We start from the raw sequence: 25,627 nt of genomic DNA on the forward strand, positions 1-25,627 counted from the left end.
GGCCACCTCGGGGCAACTTGAGGGTTGGTTCTACTCGTAGCTTGACCTATCTGAGTGTGCCCTGAGAACGAGATATGTGCAGCTCCTATCGGGATTTGTCGGCACATTCGGGCGGTGTTGCTGGACTTGTTTTACCATTGTCGAGGATGTCTTGTAACCAGGATTCCGAGTCTGATCGGGTCTTCCCGCTAGAAGGAATATCCTTTGTTGACCGTGAGAGCTTGTGATGGGCTAAGTTGGGACACCCCTGCAGGGATTTGAACTTTCGAAAGCCGTGCCCGCGGTTATGGGCAGATGGGAATTTGTTAATGTCCGGTTGTAGAAAACCTGAAGTTGACCTTATTTAAAAATGCATCAACCTCATGTGTAACCGTGATGGTCTCTTTCCGGCGGAGTCCGGGAAGTGAACACGGTGTTGGAGTTATGCTTGACGTAGGTTGTTCTAGGATCACTTCTTGATCATAGTTCTCGATCGTGCTTAGCCTTCTCTTCTCGCTCTCATTTGCGTATGTTAGCCACCATATATGCTAGTCGCTTGCTGCAGCTCCACCTCATACCTTTACCTTTCCCATAAGCTTAAATAGTCTTGATCGCGAGGGTGTGAGATTGCTGAGTCCCCGTGACTCACAGATTACTTCCAAAACCAGCTTGCAGGTGCCGTTGAACCGTGTAGATGACGCAACCAAGCTCGGGAGGAGCTCGATGAAGATCTTGTCCTTTGTGTCGTTTCGTTCTAGTTGATCAGTAGTGGAGCCTAGTTGGGGTCGATCGGGGACCTTGTCGCATTTGGGGTTCTTCTTTTATTTTGGTTCCGTAGTCGGACCTTGATTGTATTTGAATGTGGTAATGCTTTATTCATGTAATTGCGTGAAGTGGCGATTGTAAGCCAACTATGTATCTCTTTCCCTTATGTATTACATGGGTTGTGTGAAGATTACCTCACTTGTGACATTGCTTTCAATGCGGTTATGCCTCTAAGTCGTGCTTCGACACGTGGGAGATATAGCCGCATCGAGGGCGTTACATGAGTGAGGTAGTAGCAGACTAGCTAGCAGCTAGCTGGTTTTTTTTCCTGAGGTAAGTAGCAACGCTGGTTCAGTGTTCGTGAAGTCATTTCCTTTACTTTTCTACTATGGACTCTTCGGTGGATGATCGGCCGAGAGAGAAAGAAACCAAAAAAGCGCTCAAACTAGAGCCTTTTCGTTGAAGACAGACAATACTTAATTTTTGTTTTTTATATTATATCGTATTTCATCATCTTATTTAGCTTAAAATTAGCTATATGTCGTTACAAGCTGAGTACATGCCATTTTCTATTACTCGACTTGAACTTCACTTTGTTTGAGCTCGCTTAATTTTAAGTTTAAGTTGAGCTAGACCAACTCGTTCGAGCTCGACTCGTTTGTGACCTGACTGGACAGGACTGAAAATTCACCCATTTTGATAATAACACACGTATAATTGTCCTTCTTTTCTTATGTGTATTTGGCAATATTTTACAATTTATTTCTATGTCTCACATTTTCTAGACATTCATAATGAACCCACTTAACCCTAAGACGTGGTTGTTGAGTCCGAGAACTCACCGACATACATACACTTTAAACAAATTGCATTTTCATTAAGTGCAGAATGTCAAAAAATTATGCTATCCTTTTAATACACATTGAATTTGTCATGCACTGTGTTTGCATATGGGACATCGAGAAAGTGCTACCTCCTTTTTAGGTCCTGCGTGTATATCCGGGGTTGGTAATTTTACTACTGTAATATGAATTGTACATGAAAAACGCTGTACCTTTAAAAATAGAACATTTGAAGTTTCTGATGATATAATCTTTTTAAAATATAACTTGCATTATGTTGAAAAAAATATCATTGATCTAGGGATACGTGTGGGCCTAATAAATTGGAAAGGGGGTAGTATTATAATGACAAGTATTCATAGCAATAAAATTATAAGTCACATGTAACGTCCACATGTTGAATTGTAGTTTATTTGATCGGCACTTTCTCTATATATAGTTTTGTCAGCCCGTGGTAACGCACGGGCATTCTACTAGTAGGAGTAGGATTCATCCTTTCCTGGTCCTACTAGGAGGGGGAAGGAAGGAGTAGGAGAGGGAGAGGGGAAGGAAAAAGGGGGGCGCCCGCCCCCCTCCTAGTCCAATTCGGACTCAAGGGGGAGGGGGCGCGCGACCTGCCCTGGCAGCCTCTCTCTCTCTCTCCACTAAGGTCCATCTAGGCCTATTAGTTTCACGCGGGGGGGGGGGGGCCCGGTAACCCTGCGGCACTCCGGTTTTACCCGAAACCACCCGGAACGCTTCTGGTGTCCGAATATAGCCATCCAATACATAAATCTCTATGTCTCGACCACTTCGAGACTCCTTGTCATGTCCGTGATCACATCCGAGACTCCGAACTACCTTCAGTACATCAAACACACATAAACTCATAATACGATCGTCACCAAACATTAAGCGTGCGGACCCTACGGGTTCGAGAACTCTGTAGACATGACCGAGACTCATCTTCGGTCAATAACCAATAGCGGAACTTGGATGCTCATATTGGTTCCTACATATTCTACGAAGATCTTTATCAGTCAAACCGCATAACAACATACGTTGTTCCCTTTGTGATCGGTATGTTACTTGCCCGAGATTCGATCGTCAGTATCATCATGCCTAGTTCAATCTCGTTACCGCAAGTCTCTTTACTCGTTCCGTAATGCTACATCCCGTAACTAACTCATTAGTCACATTGCTTGCAAGGTTTATAGTGATGTGCATTACCGGGAGGGCCCAAAGATACCTCTCTGATACACGGAGTGACAAATCCTAATCTCGATCTATGCCAACTCAACAAACACCATCGGAAACACCTGTAGAGCATCTTTATAGTCACCTAGTTACGTTGTGACGTTTGATAGCACACTAAGTGTTCCTTCGGTATTCGGGAGTTGCATAATCTCATAGTCATAGGAACATGTATAAGTTATGGAGAAAGCAATAGCAATAAACTAAACGATCATAGTGCTAAGCTAACGGATGGGTCAAGTCAATCACATCATTCTCTAATGATGTGATCCCGTTTATCAAATGACAACTCTTTGTTCATGGCTAGGAAACTTAGCCATCTTTGATTAACGAGCTAGTCAAGTAGAGGCATACTAGTGACACTATGTTTGTCTATGTATTCACACATGTACTAAGTTTCCGGTTAATACAATGTTAGCATGAATAATAAACATTTATCATGATATAAGGAAATATAAATAACAACTTTATTATTGCCTCTAGAGCATATTTCTTTCAGCATGCAATCCTCAGATTCAGCCAGGATCATGGCATTCTTGCTAACATGCCAATGGGATCCTCCTTAGAACCGATTATCTCTCTCATTTGATTCTCAAATTCAGCAACGAATATGTGACACCAACCGATCGAAACTGAAAACATTTAGGGTTTTCTCAAGCTGGCCAAAGCGCATTGGCTATGGTTTGGATATGGAATTGGTTCCGGTACACGACCTTTCCAGCCAGCAGCTACTTCCTCGGCCCTTCTTCTCGATCATCTTGCCTCCTCCTCCGATATATCTAGCTTTCCAAGAGCCTCATGTCATGCCCTGATAGGATCTGGACACTAGTAAGCTTGACGAACTAGGTTTTGAGGCCTGATTGGGGATCGAATTTTGCCAAGCCAAGAGGAATTGTATATATTACAGAGTGTGGTAGCTGTAAAGTATAGGAGTAAAGTGATTTAGATCACCAGAAAAAATGACATGCCCACGCAGGAGCTCTGCTGGCTGTTATATAGCCCAACACTGAATGAAACGGTACAGGAAAAGGAATACTGCAGTAATGCTAGAATTACGGTGAGCTACGTGAGCCGTTGGATCTTGCCCTGACGACGCTTCGGATAACTAAATGAAGCGTTACACTTCAGATACCTGACAGTGCCTCCCTGTCGAAACACACCTTGTCCTCAAGGTGGGCCGTGCTTGCACCAGCTCTCCACCGTTTGCTTGAAAAACCCTCGGAAACGTGTGCTTGATGAAATTGGCGTCTTCCCACGAAGCATCTTCAAGTGGTAAATTTTCCCATTGTACCAGCCACTGCACCACAGGTATATTATTCCTCGGAACTTGGCGGATCTCCAATACAAGTACTGGTTCCGTTCTGATTTGTCCATTGGGTCCAATTAAAGGTAGGTCTGCACAGGGAATCGCTGTCGAGCCAATGTGTTTCTTAAGCTGGCTAATATGAAAAACTGGGTGGATTTGAGATTGTGCTGGAAGCAACAATTTATAAGCCACATTGCCAACTTTGTTCATCATCCGAAAAGGCCCATAGTACTTGCTCTGGAGCTTGATGTGATGCCAGATCCCAAAATCATTTAGGCGGTATGGTTGTAATTTCAAATAGACCATATCTCCTGGAGTCAGCACTCGTTCAGTCCTCTTTTTGTCTGCATACTTGATCATTCTCGCTTGAGCTGTTTGTAAATTGTGCTTTAACTGCCCCATCAGGGCTTGTCTGTCTATAGAAGGGCCATTAGTCCCAATTTCCAGTGATCCAGGTAAGGAAAACTCACTAATATTAGGAGGATCATAACCATATAAAGCTTGGAAAGGTGTCTTCTGTAAAGAGGAGTGGAAAATGTATTGTACCAATATTCTGCCATGGCCAGATGGTACACCCATTTTTTTGGTTCTTGAGAAACCATACACCTTAAATAGTTCTCAATGCATTGGTTAACCCTTTATGTCTGCCCATCGGACTGAGGATGGTATGCAGAACTGTACCTCAACTCTATGTTCATTGCAGCAAAGATGCTCTTCCACAACTGACTAGTAAAAATCCTATCTCGATCAGATACAATGGCAATAGGAGGTCCATGTAATTTGATCACATTATCTATGAATGCAGTAGCTACAGACTGAACTGTATATGGATGCGACATTGCAATAAAATGAGCAAATTTGGTCAATCTGTCCACCACTACGAAAATGATCTCTTTTCCATTGGATTTAGGCAGTCCCTCGATGAAATCCATGCTCAGATGTGTCCAGGCCATATCAGGAATATGCAAAGGATCAAGTAATCCTGGATAATGACAATGCTCACCTTTGTTTTTCTAGCACGCAGGGCATTCTGCCACAAAATTTTCCAGTTCCTTCTTCATTCCAGGCCAATAAAAGATGCTCTTCACTCTTTGATATGTTGCTTTCATCCCACTGTGCCCTCCCAAAGCAAAAGAATGTAATGCAGACAATAATATGTGTTTCAATGCTCTATCATTGCCCACATATATTCTTCCTTTGTGTCTGATAATTCCCCCTTGCAAGGAATTATGATGAGACTCATGGTTGGGCAGGACTAGTAATTCTTCCAGTGTTTTCTTACAAGCACTGTCCTGCACATATGAACTCTCTATTTCTTTTGTCCACTTAGGAGTGACCAGGGATATAGCCATGAGAGTGCACTTTCTGGATAATGCATCTACTGCTATATTTTCCTTCCCCTTCTTGTACTGAATTTGGAAGTCAAATTCAAGCAACTTAATCATAAGCTTTTGCTGGATTTTCCTAGTTAATTTTTGGTCTGCCATAAATTTCAAGCTCTGGTGATCAGTTTTGATGATCAATTTGTGACCCACTAGATAGTGCCTCCAGTTTTTTAAAGCTTCAATGATAGCTAGGGCTTCCTTCTCATAAGTAGATGGCAAGCAATTCTTGGGACAAAGCACTGAGCTGTAGCAAGCAAGTGGTTTTCCCTGCTGCATAAGCACAACTCCAATGCCCTGACCTGAAGCATCAGTTTCTAGGATGAAGGGGATGTTGAAATTGGGCAGGGCCAACACAGGGGCAGTAGTCATAGCTTGTTTCAGTTGTTGAAATGCCAAATCTTGTGTTGTGGTCCAATGAAAATGTCCCTGCTTCAACATATCATGTAATGGTCTTGCAATAAGCCCAAAATGCTGCACAAACCTTCTGGAATAACCACACAAACCCAGAAAACCCCTGAGTTGTGTTGCTGTAGTAGGAGCGGGCCAGTCCTTAACAACACTTACTTTCTCAGGATCTGTAGACACCCCTTGCTCATTAATAATGTGACCAAGATAATCCACTTGCTGGACAGCAAACAAACATTTGGACAATTTCGCTGACAACTGATGTTCCTTCAATAAATCAAACACCACTTTCAAATGTTCTAGGTGCTCTTCCAAAGAGGAACTAAAAACTAGTATATCATCGAAGAAGACCAATATGAATTTCCTCAGATACTTGCCAAATATTGCATTCATTAAAGCTTGGAAAGTACTCGGAGCATTAGATAGGCCAAAGGCATAACAAAATACTCAAAATGACCAAAATGGGTTATGAATGCAGTTTTTGGTATGTCCTCTTCACTCATCCTAATTTGATGATAGCCTGATCTTAAATCCAGTTTAGTGAAATATTTTGCTCCATGTAACTCATCTAGCGGATCCTCAATGATAGGAATAGGAAATTTGTCTTTGATAGTAATAGAATTTAAGTCCCTAAAGTCAGTGCACAATCTCCATGTGGCATCTTTTTTCGGAACTACTATTACTGGAGAAGCATAAGGGCTTTGGCTAGGTCTAATTACCTTTGATTTCAACAATTGTTGTACTTGTTTCTCCACTTCATCCCTGTGTTTATGAGGAATTCTGTATTGCCTGATATTAGGTGGGTTAGAACCAGGCAGAAGCGGAATCTTGTGATCACAACTCCTTTCAGGTGGTAGGCCCTCTGGTTCTGCAAATACTTCAGGATATTATTGCAACACTTGCTCAAATTCAGCAGGTGTCTCATGTTGAGGATGTTTCTTCATTGATACATCCCCATAATATATATAGCATAACCCATTGTACCAGCTGCTAACTGATGTCTACTACACAACCTTCTTCTTGTAGACGTTGTTGGGCCTCCAAGTGCAGAGGTTTGTAGGACAGTAGCAAATTTCCGTCAAGTGGATGACCTAAGGTTTATCAATCCGTAGGAGGCGTAGGATGAAGATGGTCTCTCTCAAGCAACCGTGCAACCAAATAACAAAGAGTCTCTTGTGTCCCCAATACACCCAATACAATGGTAAATTGTATAGGTGCACTAGTTCGGTGAAGAGATGGTGATCAAGTGTTATATGGATAGTAGATAAAGGTTTTTGTAATCTGAAATTATAAAAACAGCAAGGTAACTAATGATAAAAGTGAGCACAAACGGTATTGCAATGCGTTGAAACAAGGCCTAGGGTTCATACTTTCACTAGTGCAAGTTCTCTCAACAATAATAACATAATTGGATCATATAACTATCCCTGAACATGCAACAAAGAGTCACTCCAAAGTCACTAATAGCGGAGGCAGGCCCTCTGGTTCTGCAAATACTTCAGGATATTGTTGCAACACTTGCTCAAATTCAGCAGGTGTCTCATGTTGAGGATGTTTCTTCATTGATACATCCCCGATAATATATATAGCATAACCCATTGTACCAGCTGCTAACTGATGTCTACTACACAACCTTCTTCTTGTAGACGTTGTTGGGCCTCCAAGTGCAGAGGTTTGTAGGACAGTAGCAAATTTCCCTCAAGTGGATGACCTAAGGTTTATCAATCCGTAGGAGGCGTAGGATGAAGATGGTCTCTCTCAAGCAACCCTGCAACCAAATAACAAAGAGTCTCTTATGTCCCCAATACACCCAATACAATGGTAAATTGTATAGGTGCACTAGTTCGGCGAAGAGATGGTGATACAAGTGGTATATGGATAGTAGATAAAGGTTTTTGTAATCTGAAATTATAAAAACAGCAAGGTAACTAATGATAAAAGTGAGCACAAACGGTATTGCAATGCGTTGAAACAAGGCCCAGGGTTCATACTTTCACTAGTGCAAGTTCCCTCAACAATAATAACATAATTGGATCATATAACTATCCCTGAACATGCAACAAAGAGTCACTCCAAAGTCACTAATAGCGGAGAACAAACGAAGAGATTATGGTAGGGTACGAAACCACCTCAAAGTTATTCTTTCCAATCAATCCGTTGGGCTATTCCTATAAGTGTCACAAACAACCCTAGAGTTCGTACTAGAATAACACCTTAAGACACAAATCAACCAAAACCCTAATGTCACCTAGATACTCCAATGTCACCTCAAGTATCCGTGGGTATGATTATACGATATGCATCACACAATCTCAGATTCATCTATTCAACCAACACATAGAACCTCAAAGAGTGCCCCAAAGTTTCTATCGGAGAATCACGACGAAAATGTGTGCCAACCCCTATGCATAAGTTCATGGGCGGAACCCGCAAGTTGGTCACCAAAACATACATCAAGTGAATCACGTGATATCCCATTGTGACCACAGATATGCACGGCAAGACATACATCAAGTGTTCTCAAATCTTTAAAGACTCAATCCGATAAGATAACTTCAAAGGGAAAACTGAATCCATTACAAGAGAGTAGAGGGGGAGAAGAAACATAAGATTCGACTATAATAGCAAAGCTCGCGATACATCAAGATCGTATCACCTCAAGAACACGAGAGAGAGAGAGAGAGATCAAACACATAGCTACTGGTACATACCCTCAGCCCCGAGGGAGAACTACTCCCTCCTCATCATGGAGGGCACCGGGATGATGAAGATGGCCACCGGAGAGGGATTCCCCCTCCGACAGGGTGCCGGAACGGGTCTAGATTGGCTTTCGGTGGCTACGGAGGCTTCTGGCGGCGGAACTCCCGATCTATTGTGCTCCCCGATCGTTTTAGGGTATATGGATATATATAGACAGAAGAAGTACGTCAGGGGAGCCACGAGGGTGGACGGCGCGCCCAGGGGGGTGGGCACGCCCCCTGCCTCGTGGCTTCCTCGTTGCTTCCCTTATGTGGACTCCAGGTCTCCCAGGTTGTTTTCCTTCCAAAAATAAGTTCCATGAAGTTTTAGGTCAATTGGACTCTGTTTGATTTTCCTTTTCTGCGATACTCTAAAACAAGGAAAAAACAAAAGCTGGCACTGGGCTCTGGGTTAATAGGTTAGTCCCAAAAATAATATAAAAGTGTATAATAAAGCCCATAAACATCCAAAACAGGAGATAATATAGCATGGAGCAATCAAAAATTACAGATACGTTAAAGACGTATCACTAACATGGAAGCTAGCTCAGTGCCTGGAATTTCAATTGTTGCAGCAAAGGAATTGCAAGCAGGAACAGCAATTTGATAAGACTTGTTCTTTGTGAGAATGATTTGTTTATTTTCGTAGTCAAAGAAAACATGGCTATGTTGTGCTAGCAGATCACATCCAATGACCATATCATATCATGGCAAATCTAAAACCCGAAAAGGATGTTCAAACTCTTCCTTGCCCATTTGGAATTTGGTGGCAGGGATGTAAGCTCCAGACCACAAAACCCCTCCACCAGCAACAACCACTACTCTGGATTTGTCCCTCACTATAGAACAAGATGTTGTGAGAGCAAACTTGAGGTTCATAAAGGTGGAATTACTCCCGGGGTCCACTAGAGCTACAGCATGTTTGCCCCCCACAGTCACTAACACAGACAAGGTACTAACTCGACTGGAGCTCATTGCTTGCAATGAAATCTGCATGCAATTTTTCATCTACAGCTTATTGTTCTTGTTGGTCAGTTTCAGTTACTTCTTCTTGTTCGGTAGATGAATCAGTAGGTTCCTCTCCAGTTAAAAGATTAATAAATGGAGCCTGCTTACACTTGTGCCCATGAAACCACACATCACCACATCGCCAACACTTCCCAGGTTCTCTTGCTCTCTGCACTACTGGAAGGCCCTTACTTTTTGTGCTCTTTTCTATTACTTGACCCTGTTGTTTATAGTGCTGGAATGTGTACTTGCTCCTGTCAGCAGTTAAAGGGGGATAATGTTTCTTGGCAGGTGTTGCTTGTTCAATATCAACTGCTAGCTAATAAGCATTTGTAAGTGTTTTTGGCCTTAATGGTCTGAGTTGAAACTTAATAGTTGCCCTCATCCCATTAACATAGCACTTTACAAACCACATTTCAGACAAGTTGGGATTGTCCTCTTGCACTTCAGCCATTAGTTCTTCAAACTGGTCGGTGTATTCAACAATGGACAAGTTGTTTTGCTTGAAAGCATTAAATCTGTCGACCAAATCATAAGTGCCAGATGCAGAAAAACGATGTAAAATTTCTTCACAGAATTGTGTCCATGCATACTGCTTCTTGATCACTCCTGCTCTTCTAAGCCAGACATCAGCTCTGCCCACAAAGTACATCTGTGCTAGTGAAACCTTGTATTCAGGTGGTGCTCCTGCCATCTGAAAATATTTCTCTGCTTGACGTATCCACCCTGCAGGATTTGTACCATCAAACCTTGGGAATTCCATCTTCGGACCCTTGGTCATCGACTTAAGGAATTGGGATCGCATGTCCTTCTCATAAGCTTTGTGATATTCCTCCCACTGTAGCTTATTACCCTGCTGTTGAACCTGGTTGAAAGCTGGTGTGCGAGTTGTCCTAGTATGAGCTGTTGGCGACGCCTGTACTAAAATCACTTCAGGGATTGCTGAATTTCCATAACCAGGTGGGGCAGATCGGCGAGCAGTGTTAATGGGTGGAAGATCAGAGCCTGTCAATAGTGCACATTGCCTAGTTTTCTCTTGTTCAACCAACAACCTTTTCTTCAATTTTTCTATTAGTTGCCTATGAGAATCCTCTTGAGCCTCCTTAGGGATTTCCTGTACAATTGGAGACTAGGTGGGTGGTGGTTCCTGTTCAAGATGACTGGGAGGAGGACCAGAGGTCGAAGCTGTGGCGTGTACACTTAAATTCTTCAAAACATCAGAAATTGCTTGTAATTGACCACTTAAAGCAGACACTGTTGTCTGTACCCCAGAAATCACTGAAGGCATAGTGTCCTGTTTGGAATCCGTAGCCTGGATCTCCTTCCGCATCATGTCTGCCTCTTCACGCAGCCCCGTGGTTTCCTCTCGAGTAGCCAGCACCTCCTCCTTGAGATGGATTAATTCCGCCGGATCCAACTCTTCCATGACCGGCTTCGATCGCCCCATGATACTGCGCTGTGGAGAGAAATTTTACCACCGATGTGTCGGCAACCCGAACCACAGACAGATCCTGCCGCCTCCTGGGACGAACGCCACCAAGCAGAACCACTCGCGCGTGGATCTGGAATTTTACCGCCGAGATAGGAAGTCTCAGCAACCAATCCCGCGCTGCAAGCTGCCGCCGAATTTCACACCGCCGCCACGCGCCGCCGGCACACCGCCTCCAATGCCGCCGGAAAAAAGGTGGGAAAAAGAGGGTGGGAACGAACTAGCGCAGCATCGCACGCTCCCGACACCGAGAGATCGCCTGGCTCATGATACCATTTGTCATGCCCTGATAGGATCTGGACACTAGTAAGCTTGACGAACTAGGTTTTGAGGCCTGATTGGGGATCGAATTTGGCCAAGCCAAGAGGAATTGTATATATTACAGAGTGTGGTAGCTGTAAAGTATAGGAGTAAAGTGATTTAGATCACCAGACAAAATGACATGCCCACACAGGAGCTCTGCTGGCTGTTATATAGCCCAACACTGAATGAAAGGTACAGGAAAAAGGAATACTGCAGTAATGCTAGAATTACGGCGAGCTACGCGAGCCGTTGGATCTTGCCTGACGATGCTTCCTTGCCGTCGGATAACTGAATGAAGCGTTACACTTCAGATACCCGACACCTCCCCCGGTGAAGACCTTGACATCTTGAATCATGTTTCCGCCCGGCTTTCGCTAGCATCATTGAAAGCCGCCATCGCTTCAGATGCACGAGGTCGCCCCATCGAAGAAGATCGAGCGGGCGCCTGCGAAGTCCCTCAAAACCCTAGTCGCCAACTTGTTAAACACCGTGCATCTATTTACGCAGATGATGTCATCATTTTCCTCAAGCCTGAGATGCATGATTTTGGGGTTGTAACTGAAGTGCTGAAGATTTTTGGTGAAGCAACCGGTCTCATCACTAACCTGGCTAAAAGCAAGATCCTTCCTATTCGGTGCGATGGCCTTGACCTTACTCCCCTGCAGCTGGCTCTTGGATGCCAGCTGGCTAGCTTCCCCTGCACTTACCTTGGGATGCCTTTATCTGATAGGCGGTTGAAGCTCGTTGACTTCCAAGACCTGCTTGACAAGTTAATTAAGAAGATTGCTGGCTGGAAGGCTAGGTGGATCTCCTCCACTGGAAGAATGGTACTCGTGAGGTTTGTACTTTCGGCAATGCCAATTTTCATGCTTCTGGCTGTTCATCAACCGAAATGGGTCATCAAGCAAATCGATAAAGCTACGTTGTGCTTTTTTATGGTCTGGCTCTGATGCTGTCTGCTGTGGCAAGTGCCTTGTCCGCTGGACCCAGGTGTGCTCACCCATCTCTGTAGGCGGGCTTGGCATCCATGACCTTCAAGCTCAGGGGCGGACGCTTAAAGTACGCTGGCTTTGGCAAAGCGTCACAGATCCGGATAAACCATGGCAAGGTCTGCAGCTCCCTGCTGACAAGCACGTTAAGGCTCTTTTCATTGCTTGTACCTCCATCAAAATTGGTAGTGGTATTAAGATATCCTTTTGGCATGATCACTGGCTCAACGGTGAGATTCCAGCTGTTTCGTTTCCTAACCTTTTCAAGCATAGCAAGAACAGAAGAATATCGTTGGCTGAAGGACTCACCAATAGAAAATGGGTCACTCTTCTCAAGCGCAACCCCGGCACCTAGGTGTTGCGTGAATACATTGACTTCTGGCACAGATCCAGTGTGGTCTCTTTGTCCAACCTAAAGGATGAGTTCATTTGGAAATGGTCAGCGGATGGAAGATATAATGCTAAGTCAGCTTACCTATGTCAATTCTGGGGCAAGATTGATTCTCCTCTTCCCGAGATCATTTGGCATATCAAGGTTCCACCAAGAATAAGATTTTTCAGTTGGCTCTTTGTACAGGGCAAATGTTTGACCGCGGACAACCTTGCGAAGCGAGGTTGGCCTCACACCCCGATCTGTCAGTTATGCCACTTAGGGTGGGAGGATGGTCTGCACCTTGTATCTAGCTGCCCTTTCACGGCTGGAATCTGGGGCTATTGCCTGGCGATATATAATTTTCCATTCAACCTCTTACCTATTGCTCATACTGGCTCTATATTGGACTTGTGGTTAAAGGCTCTGGATCGTACAGGCAGGAAAAAGGACCTATCATCACTTATAATGGCGGTGTCCTGACAGGTTTGGAAAGAAAGAAACAGCCGCATATCCAACAACAAGGCAAACCACTTCCTGAAGGTCGCTGAGAACATTATCAATGAGCTGAATTCTTGGAGAACCGCTGGATTCAAAGGAGCACAATGGACAGGCGCGAGATAATTTCTTTCTCTCTTTCTTTCTTTTTCTAGTGTACATTTGTATAGCTTTTCCTTCCCCTTTCTGGCTGTTAGCCGTCCTGAACCTTGACCTGTATTTTTTGGAGTGTCTCATCCTATCTTAATGAATGAAATCAGCACAATGCTGTTTTTCGTAAAAAAAAAAAAGATAGGATCGGAAAATACGTGTTCCTCGATCCCAATCGCATATCAGGGGGTGTGCGTGCTTGCCTTCGTAAAGATGCGCGTGTTTCTTAGAAAAAACGTAGTCACGCACGCACCGCCTCTAAAATTGTACTACACCAAGAGGGGCCCTAGACCTTGAGCTGGTCACGGCAAAGGCCGGTCACGCCCTCTCCCAATCTCCCCCGACCCAACCCATCTGCTCCGCCGCCGCTCTCCCCGCTCCTCTCCTCCCTCCAGATCGCCCCGTCCTTCTCCCGCCTCTCCCTCCTCGGCGACATGAGCGGCCCCGCCCCGACCCCGCCGCCGCCCCCTCCTCCGGCGGCGGCGCCCGCCCGTCCCGTGCGCTACGACTTCCTCAACTCCAAGCCGCCCCCCAACTACGTCGCGGGTCTCGGCCGTGGCGCCACCGGCTTCACCACCCGTTCCGATATCGGGCCGGCCCGCGCTGCCCCGGACCTCCCAGATCGCTCCGCCGCCGCGGCTGCTCCTCCCGCTGTCGGGCGCGGCCGCGGGAAGCCCCCCGGCGAGGACGAAGGCGGTGATGAAGGCGGCGACGAGGAGAAGGGATACGACGAGAACCAGAAGTTCGACGAGTTCGAGGGCAACGATGCCGGCCTCTTCTCCAACGCCGACTACGACGATGATGACCGCGAGGCTGATGCTGTCTGGGAGAGCATCGACCAGAGGATGGACCTGCGCCGCAAGGATCGGCGCGAGGCGCGGCTCAAGCAGGAGATTGAGAAGTACCGTGCGTCCAACCCCAAGATCACCGAGCAGTTTGCTGATCTCAAGAGGAAGCTGGCTGATGTGTCCGTGCAGGAGTGGGAAAGCATACCTGAAATTGGGGATTACTCGGCGCGCAACAAGAAGAAGCGTTTCGAGAGCTTTGTCCCGGTGCCGGACACTCTGCTTGAGAAGGCCCGGCAGGAGCAGGAGCATGTCACAGCGCTGGACCCCAAGAGCCGTGCGGCTGGTGGCACTGAGACACCGTGGGCTCAAACTCCGGTTACCGACCTGACTGCCGTGGGTGAGGGCCGCGGTACTGTGCTTTCGCTGAAATTGGACAGGCTGTCAGATTCAGTTTCTGGGCTTACTGTTGTTGATCCAAAGGGATACCTTACAGACTTGAAAAGCATGAAAATTACTAGCGATGCTGAGATCTCTGACATTAAGAAGGCGAGACTGCTGCTCAGGTCTGTGACGCAGACAAACCCAAAGCATCCTCCAGGTTGGATTGCTGCTGCCAGGCTTGAAGAGGTTGCTGGCAAGCTCCAGTCTGCTCGGCAGCTCATTCAGAGGGGCTGTGAGGAGTGCCCCAAGAACGAGGATGTGTGGTTCGAGGCATGCCGGTTGGCTAGCCCAGACGAGTCAAAGGCTGTAATTGCCAGGGGTGTGAAGGCAATTCCCAACTCTGTGAAGCTGTGGCTGCAGGCTGCAAAACTAGAGAGTAGTGATTTGAACAAGAGCAGGGTTTTAAGGAAGGGATTGGAGCACATTCCTGATTCAGTTAGGTTGTGGAAGGCTGTTGTGGAGCTGGCGAACGAGGAGGATGCACGGATGTTGCTTCACAGGGCTGTGGAGTGCTGCCCACTTCATGTTGAGCTGTGGCTTGCCCTAGCAAGGCTCGAGACATATGACCAGGCAAAGAAGGTGCTTAACAAGGCCAGGGAGAAGCTCAACAAGGAACCTGCCATTTGGATTACAGCTGCAAAGCTGGAGGAGGCTAATGGGAACACCCAATCTGTAAGCAAGGTGATTGAGAGAGGTATAAGATCTTTGCAGAGAGAAGGGTTGGATATTGATAGGGAGGCATGGCTAAAGGAAGCCGAAGCGGCAGAGCGTGCTGGATCTGTGCTTACTTGCCAGGCTATTGTGAAGAGCACTATTGGAGTTGGGGTTGATGATGAGGACCGGAAGCGAACATGGGTTGCTGATGCTGAGGAATGCAAGAAACGTGGTTCAATTGAGACAGCTCGGGCCATCTATGCACATGCTCTTAGTGTGTTTGTTGCCAAAAAGAGTATATGGCTTAAAGCGGCGCAGCTTGAGAAGAGCCATGGGACAAGAGAATCTCTTGAAGCCATTCTCAGAAAGGCTGTCACGTACAATCCAAAAGCTGAAGTGTTATGGCTTATGGGCGCAAAGGAGAAATGGCTGGCTGGTGATGTCCCTGCAGCTCGGGCCATCCTTCAGGAAGCTTATGCTGCTATCCCTATTTCAGAGGAGATCTGGTTAGCTGCATTCAAGTTAGAGTTCGAGAACAATGAACCGGAGAGAGCAAGAATGCTTTTGACCAAGGCCAGGGAAAGAGGAGGCACCGAGAGGGTTTGGATGAAATCAGCAATTGTTGAGAGGGAATTAGGAAATGTGAATGAGGAAAGGAGGCTGTTGGAGGAAGGTCTGAAGTTATTCCCCTCATTTTTCAAATTGTGGTTAATGCTTGGACAGATGGAAGACCGGATTGGCCATGTAGGGAAGGCAAAGGAGGTTTATGAGAATGGACTCAAACACTGCCCTGGTTGCATCCCTCTTTGGCTCTCGCTAGCTAGTCTAGAGGAGAGGATAAATGGCTTGAGTAAGTCGCGCGCTTTCCTCACCATGTCAAGGAAAAAGAATCCAGCTACACCTGAACTATGGCTTGCAGCAATTCGAGCTGAATTGAGGCACGGGAACAAAAAGGAAGCTGATTCTCTACTAGCCAAGGCATTACAAGAGTGTCCAACAAGTGGCATTTTGTGGGCTGCAGCTATTGAGATGGTGCCACGTCCGCAACGCAAATCAAAGAGCTCAGATGCTATAAAGCGATGTGATCATGATCCACATGTCATTGCAGCTGTCGCCAAACTTTTCTGGCATGACAGGAAGGTTGATAAAGCAAGGAGTTGGTTGAACAGAGCTGTTACTCTTGCTCCTGACATTGGGGATTTTTGGGCATTGTACTACAAATTTGAACTCCAGCACGGAAATGCGGACACACAAAGGGACGTTCTGAAACGATGCATTGCAGCTGAACCAAAACATGGCGAGAGATGGCAAGCTATAAGCAAGGCTGTTGAGAACTCACATCAACCAGTTGATGCCATCCTGAGGAAAGTTGTTCTGGCTCTTGGTGCAGAAGAAAATCCCAATGCTGCAGAACCCTAGTCCTTACTGTTTCGATAAGGTATTTTTCTGTTCCAATAAATATAAATTTGCTATCCTCATGCTCTGAAACTTCTGATGCATCATGTAGCTACTTCTCATTGTGTGTCAATTCACTATTATTCAGCTATAAGAGTAGCGACATATATTTTGGCACAGAGGGAGTACTTGAGATAAAATATATTTTTAGCAATTTATAAGGTTTGAGTTGCAAGTATGCATACCTCTTAACTAGAAGTAGTCACGCACCTTGTTGTGCCGTTTTCTTTGTAGTATCCCTTTGTTGGCTGTCCGCTTGGTGGATTCTTTTTTTTTCTGTTGTTTATTTCATGCGTGGAGTACTGCTGTATTACCCCATAAGAGGTTAGCACGCTTTGTTGACAGTGAACCACCCGGTGATTACATGGTTATTCTTGCCTCGCCTTAGTTTGTGGTTTCCTAAGGTAGTATGTAGATCAATGGATGAAATAACTAATGTCCATATCTTCTTGCCTCGCCTTAGTTAGTGGTTTCCTAAGGTAGTATATAGATCAATGGATGAAATAACTAATGTCCATATCATTTCATAAGGAAACACGACAAATATTTCATTCGACAGTACAAAACAAATCATCCAGCTCATAACATTTCAAATACAAAGTTTTCATCAATACTTCATCTACTTCTTGATTCAAAAGCCTTCGGACTAAGATTCCATTTGTTTACATGTAAGAGCTAGCTTATGTCATCTTTGCCAGGATTTCATGTCTTGAGCATTGGCTTTGAGTGGAGTTTCTGGTAATGCATGAATTATGCTAGCACAAAATTAGCCAAATATAATAATATATCAAAGTGCATGATCTAACTTCTTAGTTGTTTAGACAAAAGCCTCCAATTTCATACCAAACTACAGGCCTTCCTCCAAATCCGTGGAGGCCTATTTATTTCAGTGTTTATTTGATCCTAATAAATATCTATGATTAAGTGATATATAACAACATCCAAACAAAAAATTACTCATCATTGGTCAATTCCATTACCTCTGCTTGTGTCTACTGTTGGATGGATTCGATATGGACAAGCTTGTTGAACTATGGGGCACATTGCTTGAACATGATTATTCCAATATAAACTATGAAATCTTATTTCCAAGAATAGTGCTAGGATATTGTTGTACATGATTTCAAGGGTTGAGGTAATTAAGGACCTTGCTTTCCTTTAGTGGTGCAATTGACCCTTGACGCAAAATAAATATCAGCTACCTATGCTTCACTGCAGTAATGTTGAGTAAAGCCTAGTTTTCATATTAAGCATAAAATTTATAAGAAGCTTTCTACAATATAAAGTCTCTATTTGGTATTATGAGTTACTAAGACTCGTGCCATAAAAATTAAGAGTGGTTTAATATAGAGGTAGTAACCAGGGTGCTAAAAATATAAGATCTGACCTAACATGAAGCGATATGATCTTATTATGCTACTGTTTAACATTGTGATACATGATAGTTAAGAGGATGTGAGTGCACAAAACTACAAACTGATTTGAGGAACAGACCAGGTTTCCAGTTTACACTTAAGAGCATACTATTAGTTCCTACTTCCTGCTATATAAATTAGCTATATATCTGAACCTTCTGAACAGAAATATAGTCTGCACATATTTGTAGTCACCTGAAAGTGTCATATATCATGACTATCTATTGCAATTTCTTCCCCAGTTCATATTAAGCTCGTGACTTGTAACATAGTGTAGCTGCAACTATGAACTTCAGTTAATTAGTACATAGTTTTCAGGAAGAAGTGAAGAGCACACATGTTCAATGCCCAAAATAATGTAGCCATGCAAATTCTAGACTTTTGTTGCATCTTGGATCTGGGGTGGCTAGATATGTACCACCATTTTTTTTTTGACAGTTAGATATGTACCACTTAATCACATAAGAAACTCTATTCTCAATAATAATAATAATAAATCACATAAGCAACTCTAGCTGAACCAGGTCCAAGAGGGAGTGCTCACAAACACAGGAGAACAATCCCCCCCTCCCCCCCTAAAACACGGGTGTTAATAGGCAAAAGTCATCCTAGAAATCCAAACTCAGTGGAATAAAATTATACCATTCCATATTAGAATCCATGGCTCATCTCTTCGTCATATATTCCATATTGCTTCAGAATTCAATTAAGAGACAGGGGGTGGGGTGACACGCAGTGGCGGAGACCCTGGCCCCCCCTAACATCGCTGATTTGGTACTAATATAGCAATGAACAGTGCATAATTTAGAGAATAATACATGCATTAGTGTAGTTTGGCCCCTGTAATCCAAAGTATGTGTCATTTGGCCCCCCTAATCTTTAATTCCTGGCTCCGCCACTGGTGACACGCGGTGTACATTGTCGAGATGTACAGGAGGACGAAGAATACCATAGAATGCAGGGTAGATTGGGATGGACGGCCACTTCGACGCAACACGGCGCTGAGCTCCTGAAGACACGCGACAGTTCTGCAGAGAACAGCCGGCATACGTGTTGGCGTGTTGACCGCACTTGTACAGTAAACACGGGTCGGCAATGGCAAGCTTGCCGGCAGGGGTGCGGTCTCCAGGCGGTTCCGGCGTTGGCGAGCTCACCGGCAGGGATACGGCCGCCGTGCGGTTCCAGCGGCGCTGCGCTAAGCGGCTGTTCTGGAGATAACGATCGGCATAGTTTTTGCCTACACTGCTACAATATAACATACAGTTCAGCATTGCGAGCTCGCCGGTTGGGGTGCGGTCTCCACGTGGTTCCAGCGGCGGCGAGCTCGCCGGCACGTATGCGGCTGCCATGCGGTTCCAGCGGCGGCGAGCTCTCCAGCTGGGGCTGCAGCCTCCACACGGTTCGGGCAACGGTGAGCTTCCTGGCAGGGGTTAAGGACTCCACGAAGTTTCCATGACGACCAGCGAGCAGTGACGGGACTGGGCTTGAATGGAGGAAGAGGAAAATCAATAGAGAAGAAGTAGAACCAAGGACGACGGGAGGAGATACCGAGTGGCGCCGAGCATGGCGACATGCTTCGTATTTGAGCTTTGAATCTGATTGATAAAATATTTGAAAGTTAGAGGAGGTAAGCTGGCAAGGGGAGCACGGATTGGGAATGTGAAGCGGTGGAAGGAAGGTGATTGGGGGCAAGAAGAGGGTTCTCGAGGTGGGAGGCAGGGAGGGGGAATTGATTGCTTCTTTGCCCTCTGCTCTCGTTGCTGCCTCGACAAGTGTCCTCGACAAGTGTGTTTTGGCCCACTTGTCAGAGCTGAGTGTAGATGTGAACGGACGACCACCAAGTGAATCTTTAGAAATATATAAAAGTAAAATAGGAAAGAATGTACTGAATTGGCATGCGATTCTGCAAAGCACAAACTTAGGGCTAGTTTGGATGCTGTCCTGGGCTGCATGGCTGGGCAAATGTGCTGCCTGGCTTGGGCCTGGAATTTCGGATTTTTGTGGCCATTATGGGACGGAGGGAGTATAAGACATTTTAGATCACTAGTGAGGGAGTAGTTGTTTGGATTGTGCCTGGCCTAGGAGGTTGTCAAAGGAATCTACATGGCATTAACTTTAGAAGCACATAATTTCTTCACAGTTACATTATCCTGGAATACTTCTGTAGGCGATTCGCCAGGTTTGAATTTTGACCTGCTACAAAAATCAAATCAGATATAGGAGGTTACTGCTTGATCTTGCCTGCCGCCGGGAGGCGAGCTAGCCGAGTGATTAAGCAGCAGGCGGGACGTCGACGGTGACTACATGCGGCGGCAGCGGTTCTATTGCTGGATCATAGAGCTGATAAATTCAGTAAAGCTGAATCATAGATCAGCTCCCAACGAATTTGTGTGGAACTGATAATTAATCACCCAACAACACTTGTAATTTGCGAGCCAGTGTTTTTTCCAACAAAAATTCAAAATAGTGAGCATGGATATTAATATGTTGCTTGAAATTGCTCAAGATGAAATATCTTTTCTGGTCCTTGGTTGGAAAGGATGTATGTTTTCTGGTTGCTGCAATGGAACATGATCTGGATGGGTTCACATGTGATTGTGACAACACATCTGCAGTTTCTAACTGCAGTACTACCTCAGAAGCAGAATTAAGGACTGATATATGCCAAACCTAGTGTTTTTGTTGATGGAAAGTACTATATAATATGCCCATCAGACTGAGTCTAAAATGTAGCTCAATATCGATTTTCAACAGCTGGTTGTATTTCCTGCAAGTCTATTGTTTGCCTTGCGTTTTGCTGCCATCTTGCCTTACCTTATACGGCTTCCCTTATGCAGGTCATCCAAATATCGGGCTGAAGAGTTATAGATGACGGTGCGCCAGATAAATGCTCCTTGTAGTTTATTCAAGATGCCCTAAGCCCCCGACTGATGATTGTATCATGCATATCTGGTGGAGACCCCAAAATCATTTATGCCAAGCAAGCGGTGTTGATACTCATTTATACCAAGCGAGCGAGCTGGTGATCTCATATGTGCACTGCAAGATTTCTGGGAAATTGGTTCAGCTGGCTTTTGGTGATAGGAGGTCTGTCATGTACCGAAAGCGCCTTGTTGTAACTTTAAAAGAGTTAATGATCATCAACCCACTAATGTGCTTGTATTCTGTATTCCGGTACAGTATGTTACAAGATTTTAATGTTTGGAATGCATTTACGAAGTGGTCTGTTTGTTACCTGACGCATTATATTTGCTCACCTTTGTGGTAAAAAGTTCTTCTTCTACTCTTATAGCTTACTCTGAATGATGTAACATTCATTGTCTGTATGCTGGTAGTTTTGCCTATTGATTGAGTTTGCACTCGCACAAATGACATAAACTGCCACTTAAGCAGTTGATCAGCTGGCGTGCTGACTAAGAGTTGTTCCCAATCCTCGTGTTGCATGGGATTCCGTACTAGCCTACCTGGAGTCACCCAAGGGTCAAATGTATACAATGCACTTCTCGTGTGTAGCGACCATAATCTCACACAGCTGTTAAAAACATGGAGTTGTTATAGCCAGGATGATTCACCCCTTGGGGCATACGAGGCTAGAGACCATCTTCGATTCGATCCCTGGGAATTCCAAGTGAAATTCAGATAGGTTTTTGGCGAAATACACGATTCCCACGAGGACTGAACACTGGCGTTCTAGAGGACAGCACGGACCCAACATACATACGTATATTTATTATTAAACGTTGTTGATGAAACTAGCATATCCTTCACTTCACAGGAAGCACGCATCATATGTTCATAACACTGCAGAATGTGCACGGAGTAGGGTGCTCAACCAAGTGCAGGCCAAGCATAATAGACTTATAGACCCCGTGTGTCAAGCCACAGGATGGTCCTTGAGGAAGCCAAGGAGGAGCTCGTTGACCTTGTCCGGGAACTGCTCCTGAACGAAATGGCTTCCTTCAGGGATGTAAGTGATCTTCAGATCCGGCGCAAACTTCTCCATGGTGCCATTTTTCAACACGGCCTCGACCCCGGGGAACTTGATCACGTAGTCTTTCTCCCCCATGACGACGAACACCGGGACTTCGAATTTTGGGTCTTCGATTGGTTGCCTCTTATGGAGAGACCTGTCAAGCGTTGCAGCACACATGTAATACCTGTCAATACTTGATGAACCTAATACCACAAACTATTGAGTCACCACAACGGCACATAGTCTAGGCACCTTTAAGAGAATGGAAATTAGTAGTCCCTGCGTTTACCTGTATGGCATCTGCAGTGGATACACGAAACCTGATTTCTCATAGAGGGACGTGTAGACTGCAAGATCCTCCTCGGTGAACCACTCTGGAAGGGGAGTCGACAGGTCCGCGAGATCCGTGATTTCTTGATCTTCCTTCGCTGTCGGGATTTCGCTTCTAGAGAAGAGAATGTAGATGGTGTGCACGACTCGCTTGACGTCATACCTGCCAAAGTCTGCCTCTGCTCTTCCTGGTTCCTGCACAGCGCAAGCTTTTTGTATCATATCATGAGAAGAACTCTCTAGTCATGTGCTTGACATGGGACTTTCAGGTTAGGGTAAAAACCCGCCAACGCAGTATATAGAAGCCTTCGGGCATGGCAGTGAAGGAGGAGCCACCGTGAAGAAAAGGGATGCCCAAACACATAACACCGCATGTGCGGCTGGGGTGACGAAGAGCAAAATCATAAGCTAGCATGGCTCCGAAATCCTTTGCCACAAGGTAAGCCTGATGCGAAGCAAAATGGAAGTTATCAGACGAGAACGTTGAAGAATAGCACTGTTTTTAGTGAGGGAATTATCTTATTTTGTATGCTTAAATAATGATCAACGTCGACCAGAAGGGCATGTTTGACTCTCGGTGCTGCCTATATCCCATTGAGTGCCAGCTTAAAACACATCAACTCGATGGAACTGATACCAATCGATAATTTTATACTCTAGATGAACAAATGAAACAGCAGAACTGTGACAAATTTGCCTCTTAAAAGTGCGAGAGAGTACTTTTAAGCACGCTATGAATAAATTGTAATTGTGTCGATGAAACATTAGACCTGTTTCAGAAGAACAATATACCTGTTTTCATAGGTATACATTAATTCTGGAAATATATTACAGTAATAGACTCAAGTGGTCGCCCAACAAGTGAACAACCCAGCTCTCACATAAGATGGAGGAAGAAGACATGGTTATGTGTTTGTAACTACACCAACTCTACCATGATTTCCTGTTTAAAACCTCCATAAATTTCTGCAAATTTCTTACATATTTAAGCAATCAATCTCAACTTCTTCAAATATCTAGTTCCATCTGAATTTTTCTCCCACAGGACCCTGGACTAGTAGAACTCACAGTGACTGTTACGGCCATGTTAGTAACTCTGTACGACCACCATCCCACGCTGATTTTAAGAGACTAACAACAACCAAGAATTCCCTTTTCCCCCAATCCGAACTGACCCCTGATTCCCCCGAAAGTGTCCAATAATTCAGGGCTAGATGGCACCTTGGGGACGGAGAGCGCATCCAGGAGGGCGAGGAGATCCTCTGTCAGGTCGCTGTACGCCGCCGCCTCCGGCTCCGGCGGCTGGTCGGAGAGGCCATACCCCCGCCAGTCCGGCGCGATGGCACGGTACCCGGCGGCGGCCACGGCCAGCATCTGGTGGCGCCACGAGTACCATATCTCCGGGAAGCCGTGCAGGAACAGCACCGTCCCGAGCTCGCCTGCAAGCAAACAACGGTCACCACTCACATCGGCCGGCCTGCCGCGGGCGTGGTCGAGGGAGGGGGCACTGACCTGTGCCTGCTTGCGCTACGTGGAGGTTGAGGCCTCTGATGGCGAGGTGGCTGTGCTCGATCCGCTGCTCCACCATGGCCATGGCTTGCGCCGCCCTGCTCCTCTCCCGCGTCACTTCTTGGAAGGCTTTCTGATTGCCCGTTCTTTCTTTAGACTTTAGAGCTTGTGGATGGAGATTGCCGGCTTGCTGGTAACAACGACAGTTAGTCCGGAGAGGCGGAGATGCTGCCGAAGAACAGAGAGCGCCAGTTTTGTCTCTAGTACTGCCCACCAACTACTATAGCTTCCACAAAGTTTATCGACGACCGGGATAGTGCTGGTCGGCCGGTTGGTTCGTCTTGCCCATCAACGTAAGTTTTTTCCTCTTCAAACAATCTGATTTTATTAGCTCCTTCGTTCACAAATATAAATGTTTTAGATATTTTATTATATAGGCTGTATACATAATGAAATGAGTGAACAAATATACTACTACCTCCGTTTCAGTTTATAAGTCCTACACGTATACCTAGGTTGCCAATTTTATCACCTTAATATAAACTATATAACACAAAAATTATACGGTTTGAAAATAGAGCATCTTAAGTTTATATTGGTATATTTTTTATAATATATGACTTGTATTAAGTTGGTCAAATTAACGACCTAGGGGTACGCGCTTGCCCTGTAAACTGAGAGAGAGGTAGTATAACATGTCTATATACATTCATTCATAAATAAAATTAGAATATTTTGTATTTATAAACGGAGAGAGTATTAAATATATAAATATAGTACTAGTAAATTACATAAAAACTAATCCCTTCGTGCCATATTAATATCGCTCAAACAGATGTATATAGACGCATCTCAGTGTTAAATACATCCATTGAGTGTCAATTAATACGGGATGGAGGGAGCCATATTTGGGGCAACATTATAACCACCAGTTTTGGCTCATGAAATGCAATAGACGTTCGAGCAAAGTCGTATCTGTTTCGAGAAAAGCTTTATGTTTCATTGCATTGATTGTGAAAAGAGTCACCACAAGCCCTAACAAGGACACACTCAGAACTAAAATAACCCAATGAAGGCCATGCCCAATGTACAATAGCCCAATGAAGGTCATAGTCCCTGCACACCACAACGCCCATAAAGCTAGCTGTGACTCCCTTTGGAGCAAACTCACAAGCCCAGATGCGCCCACCAAAGCCCATAGCCTAGCCTTTGAGTTGATCGTGTCGAGGAGATGGGCGAGGCTGAGCCAAGGTTGAAGATGATTGTGTTACGATGCTTCCACATGCATCAACTCACTCGCTGGATGACGGGGACATGCCCTTTGGAGCTAAGGCAGGAGCTGAGAGGCAAGTTTCCTGCCACCAGTCCACAAAGTCCGCCCCGTCCGCTGGACTAGTGACAGTCAGCATGGTCCACGAGAGCACCTCCTAGTAGAGCATGCGTGAGGAGTAGCCAAAGAGGAGGTGGACCATCGTCTCCTTCGACTGGTTGCAGAACACACAACTCGGTCTGTGTAGTGCAAGCCATGATACTCAAGCCGCTCCGTGGTCCAGTATCGATCGAGCCACATAATTCAAAAAAGAAGAAGCGATCGAGCCACAT

General features: G+C 45.2%; 2 protein-coding genes across 2 annotated transcripts; one reads left to right on the top strand and one right to left on the bottom strand.

The window, feature by feature from the left end:
- Window positions 1-13,782: 13,782 nt before the first annotated feature.
- LOC119270614 (protein STABILIZED1-like) lies at window positions 13,783-21,449 on the top strand. Its single transcript, XM_037552632.1, has 2 exons — window positions 13,783-16,781; window positions 21,051-21,449. Exon 1 carries the CDS (start codon window positions 13,895-13,897, stop codon window positions 16,760-16,762), a length of 2,868 nt encoding a protein of 955 aa, XP_037408529.1. The 5' UTR covers window positions 13,783-13,894; the 3' UTR covers window positions 16,763-16,781; window positions 21,051-21,449.
- A 467-nt stretch (window positions 21,450-21,916) lies between these two features.
- LOC119270620 (AB hydrolase superfamily protein YfhM-like) lies at window positions 21,917-24,272 on the bottom strand. Its single transcript, XM_037552642.1, has 5 exons — window positions 24,029-24,272; window positions 23,738-23,955; window positions 22,800-22,961; window positions 22,476-22,711; window positions 21,917-22,340 (listed from the first exon to the last, which is right to left on the bottom strand). Exons 1-5 carry the CDS (start codon window positions 24,108-24,110, stop codon window positions 22,088-22,090), a joined length of 951 nt encoding a protein of 316 aa, XP_037408539.1. The 5' UTR covers window positions 24,111-24,272; the 3' UTR covers window positions 21,917-22,087.
- Between the last annotated feature and the right edge of the window lie 1,355 nt (window positions 24,273-25,627).

The sequence above is a fragment of the Triticum dicoccoides genome, chromosome 1A, assembly GCF_002162155.2.
Source record: "Triticum dicoccoides isolate Atlit2015 ecotype Zavitan chromosome 1A, WEW_v2.0, whole genome shotgun sequence".
In the NCBI taxonomy this organism is placed as follows: domain Eukaryota; kingdom Viridiplantae; phylum Streptophyta; class Magnoliopsida; order Poales; family Poaceae; genus Triticum; species Triticum dicoccoides.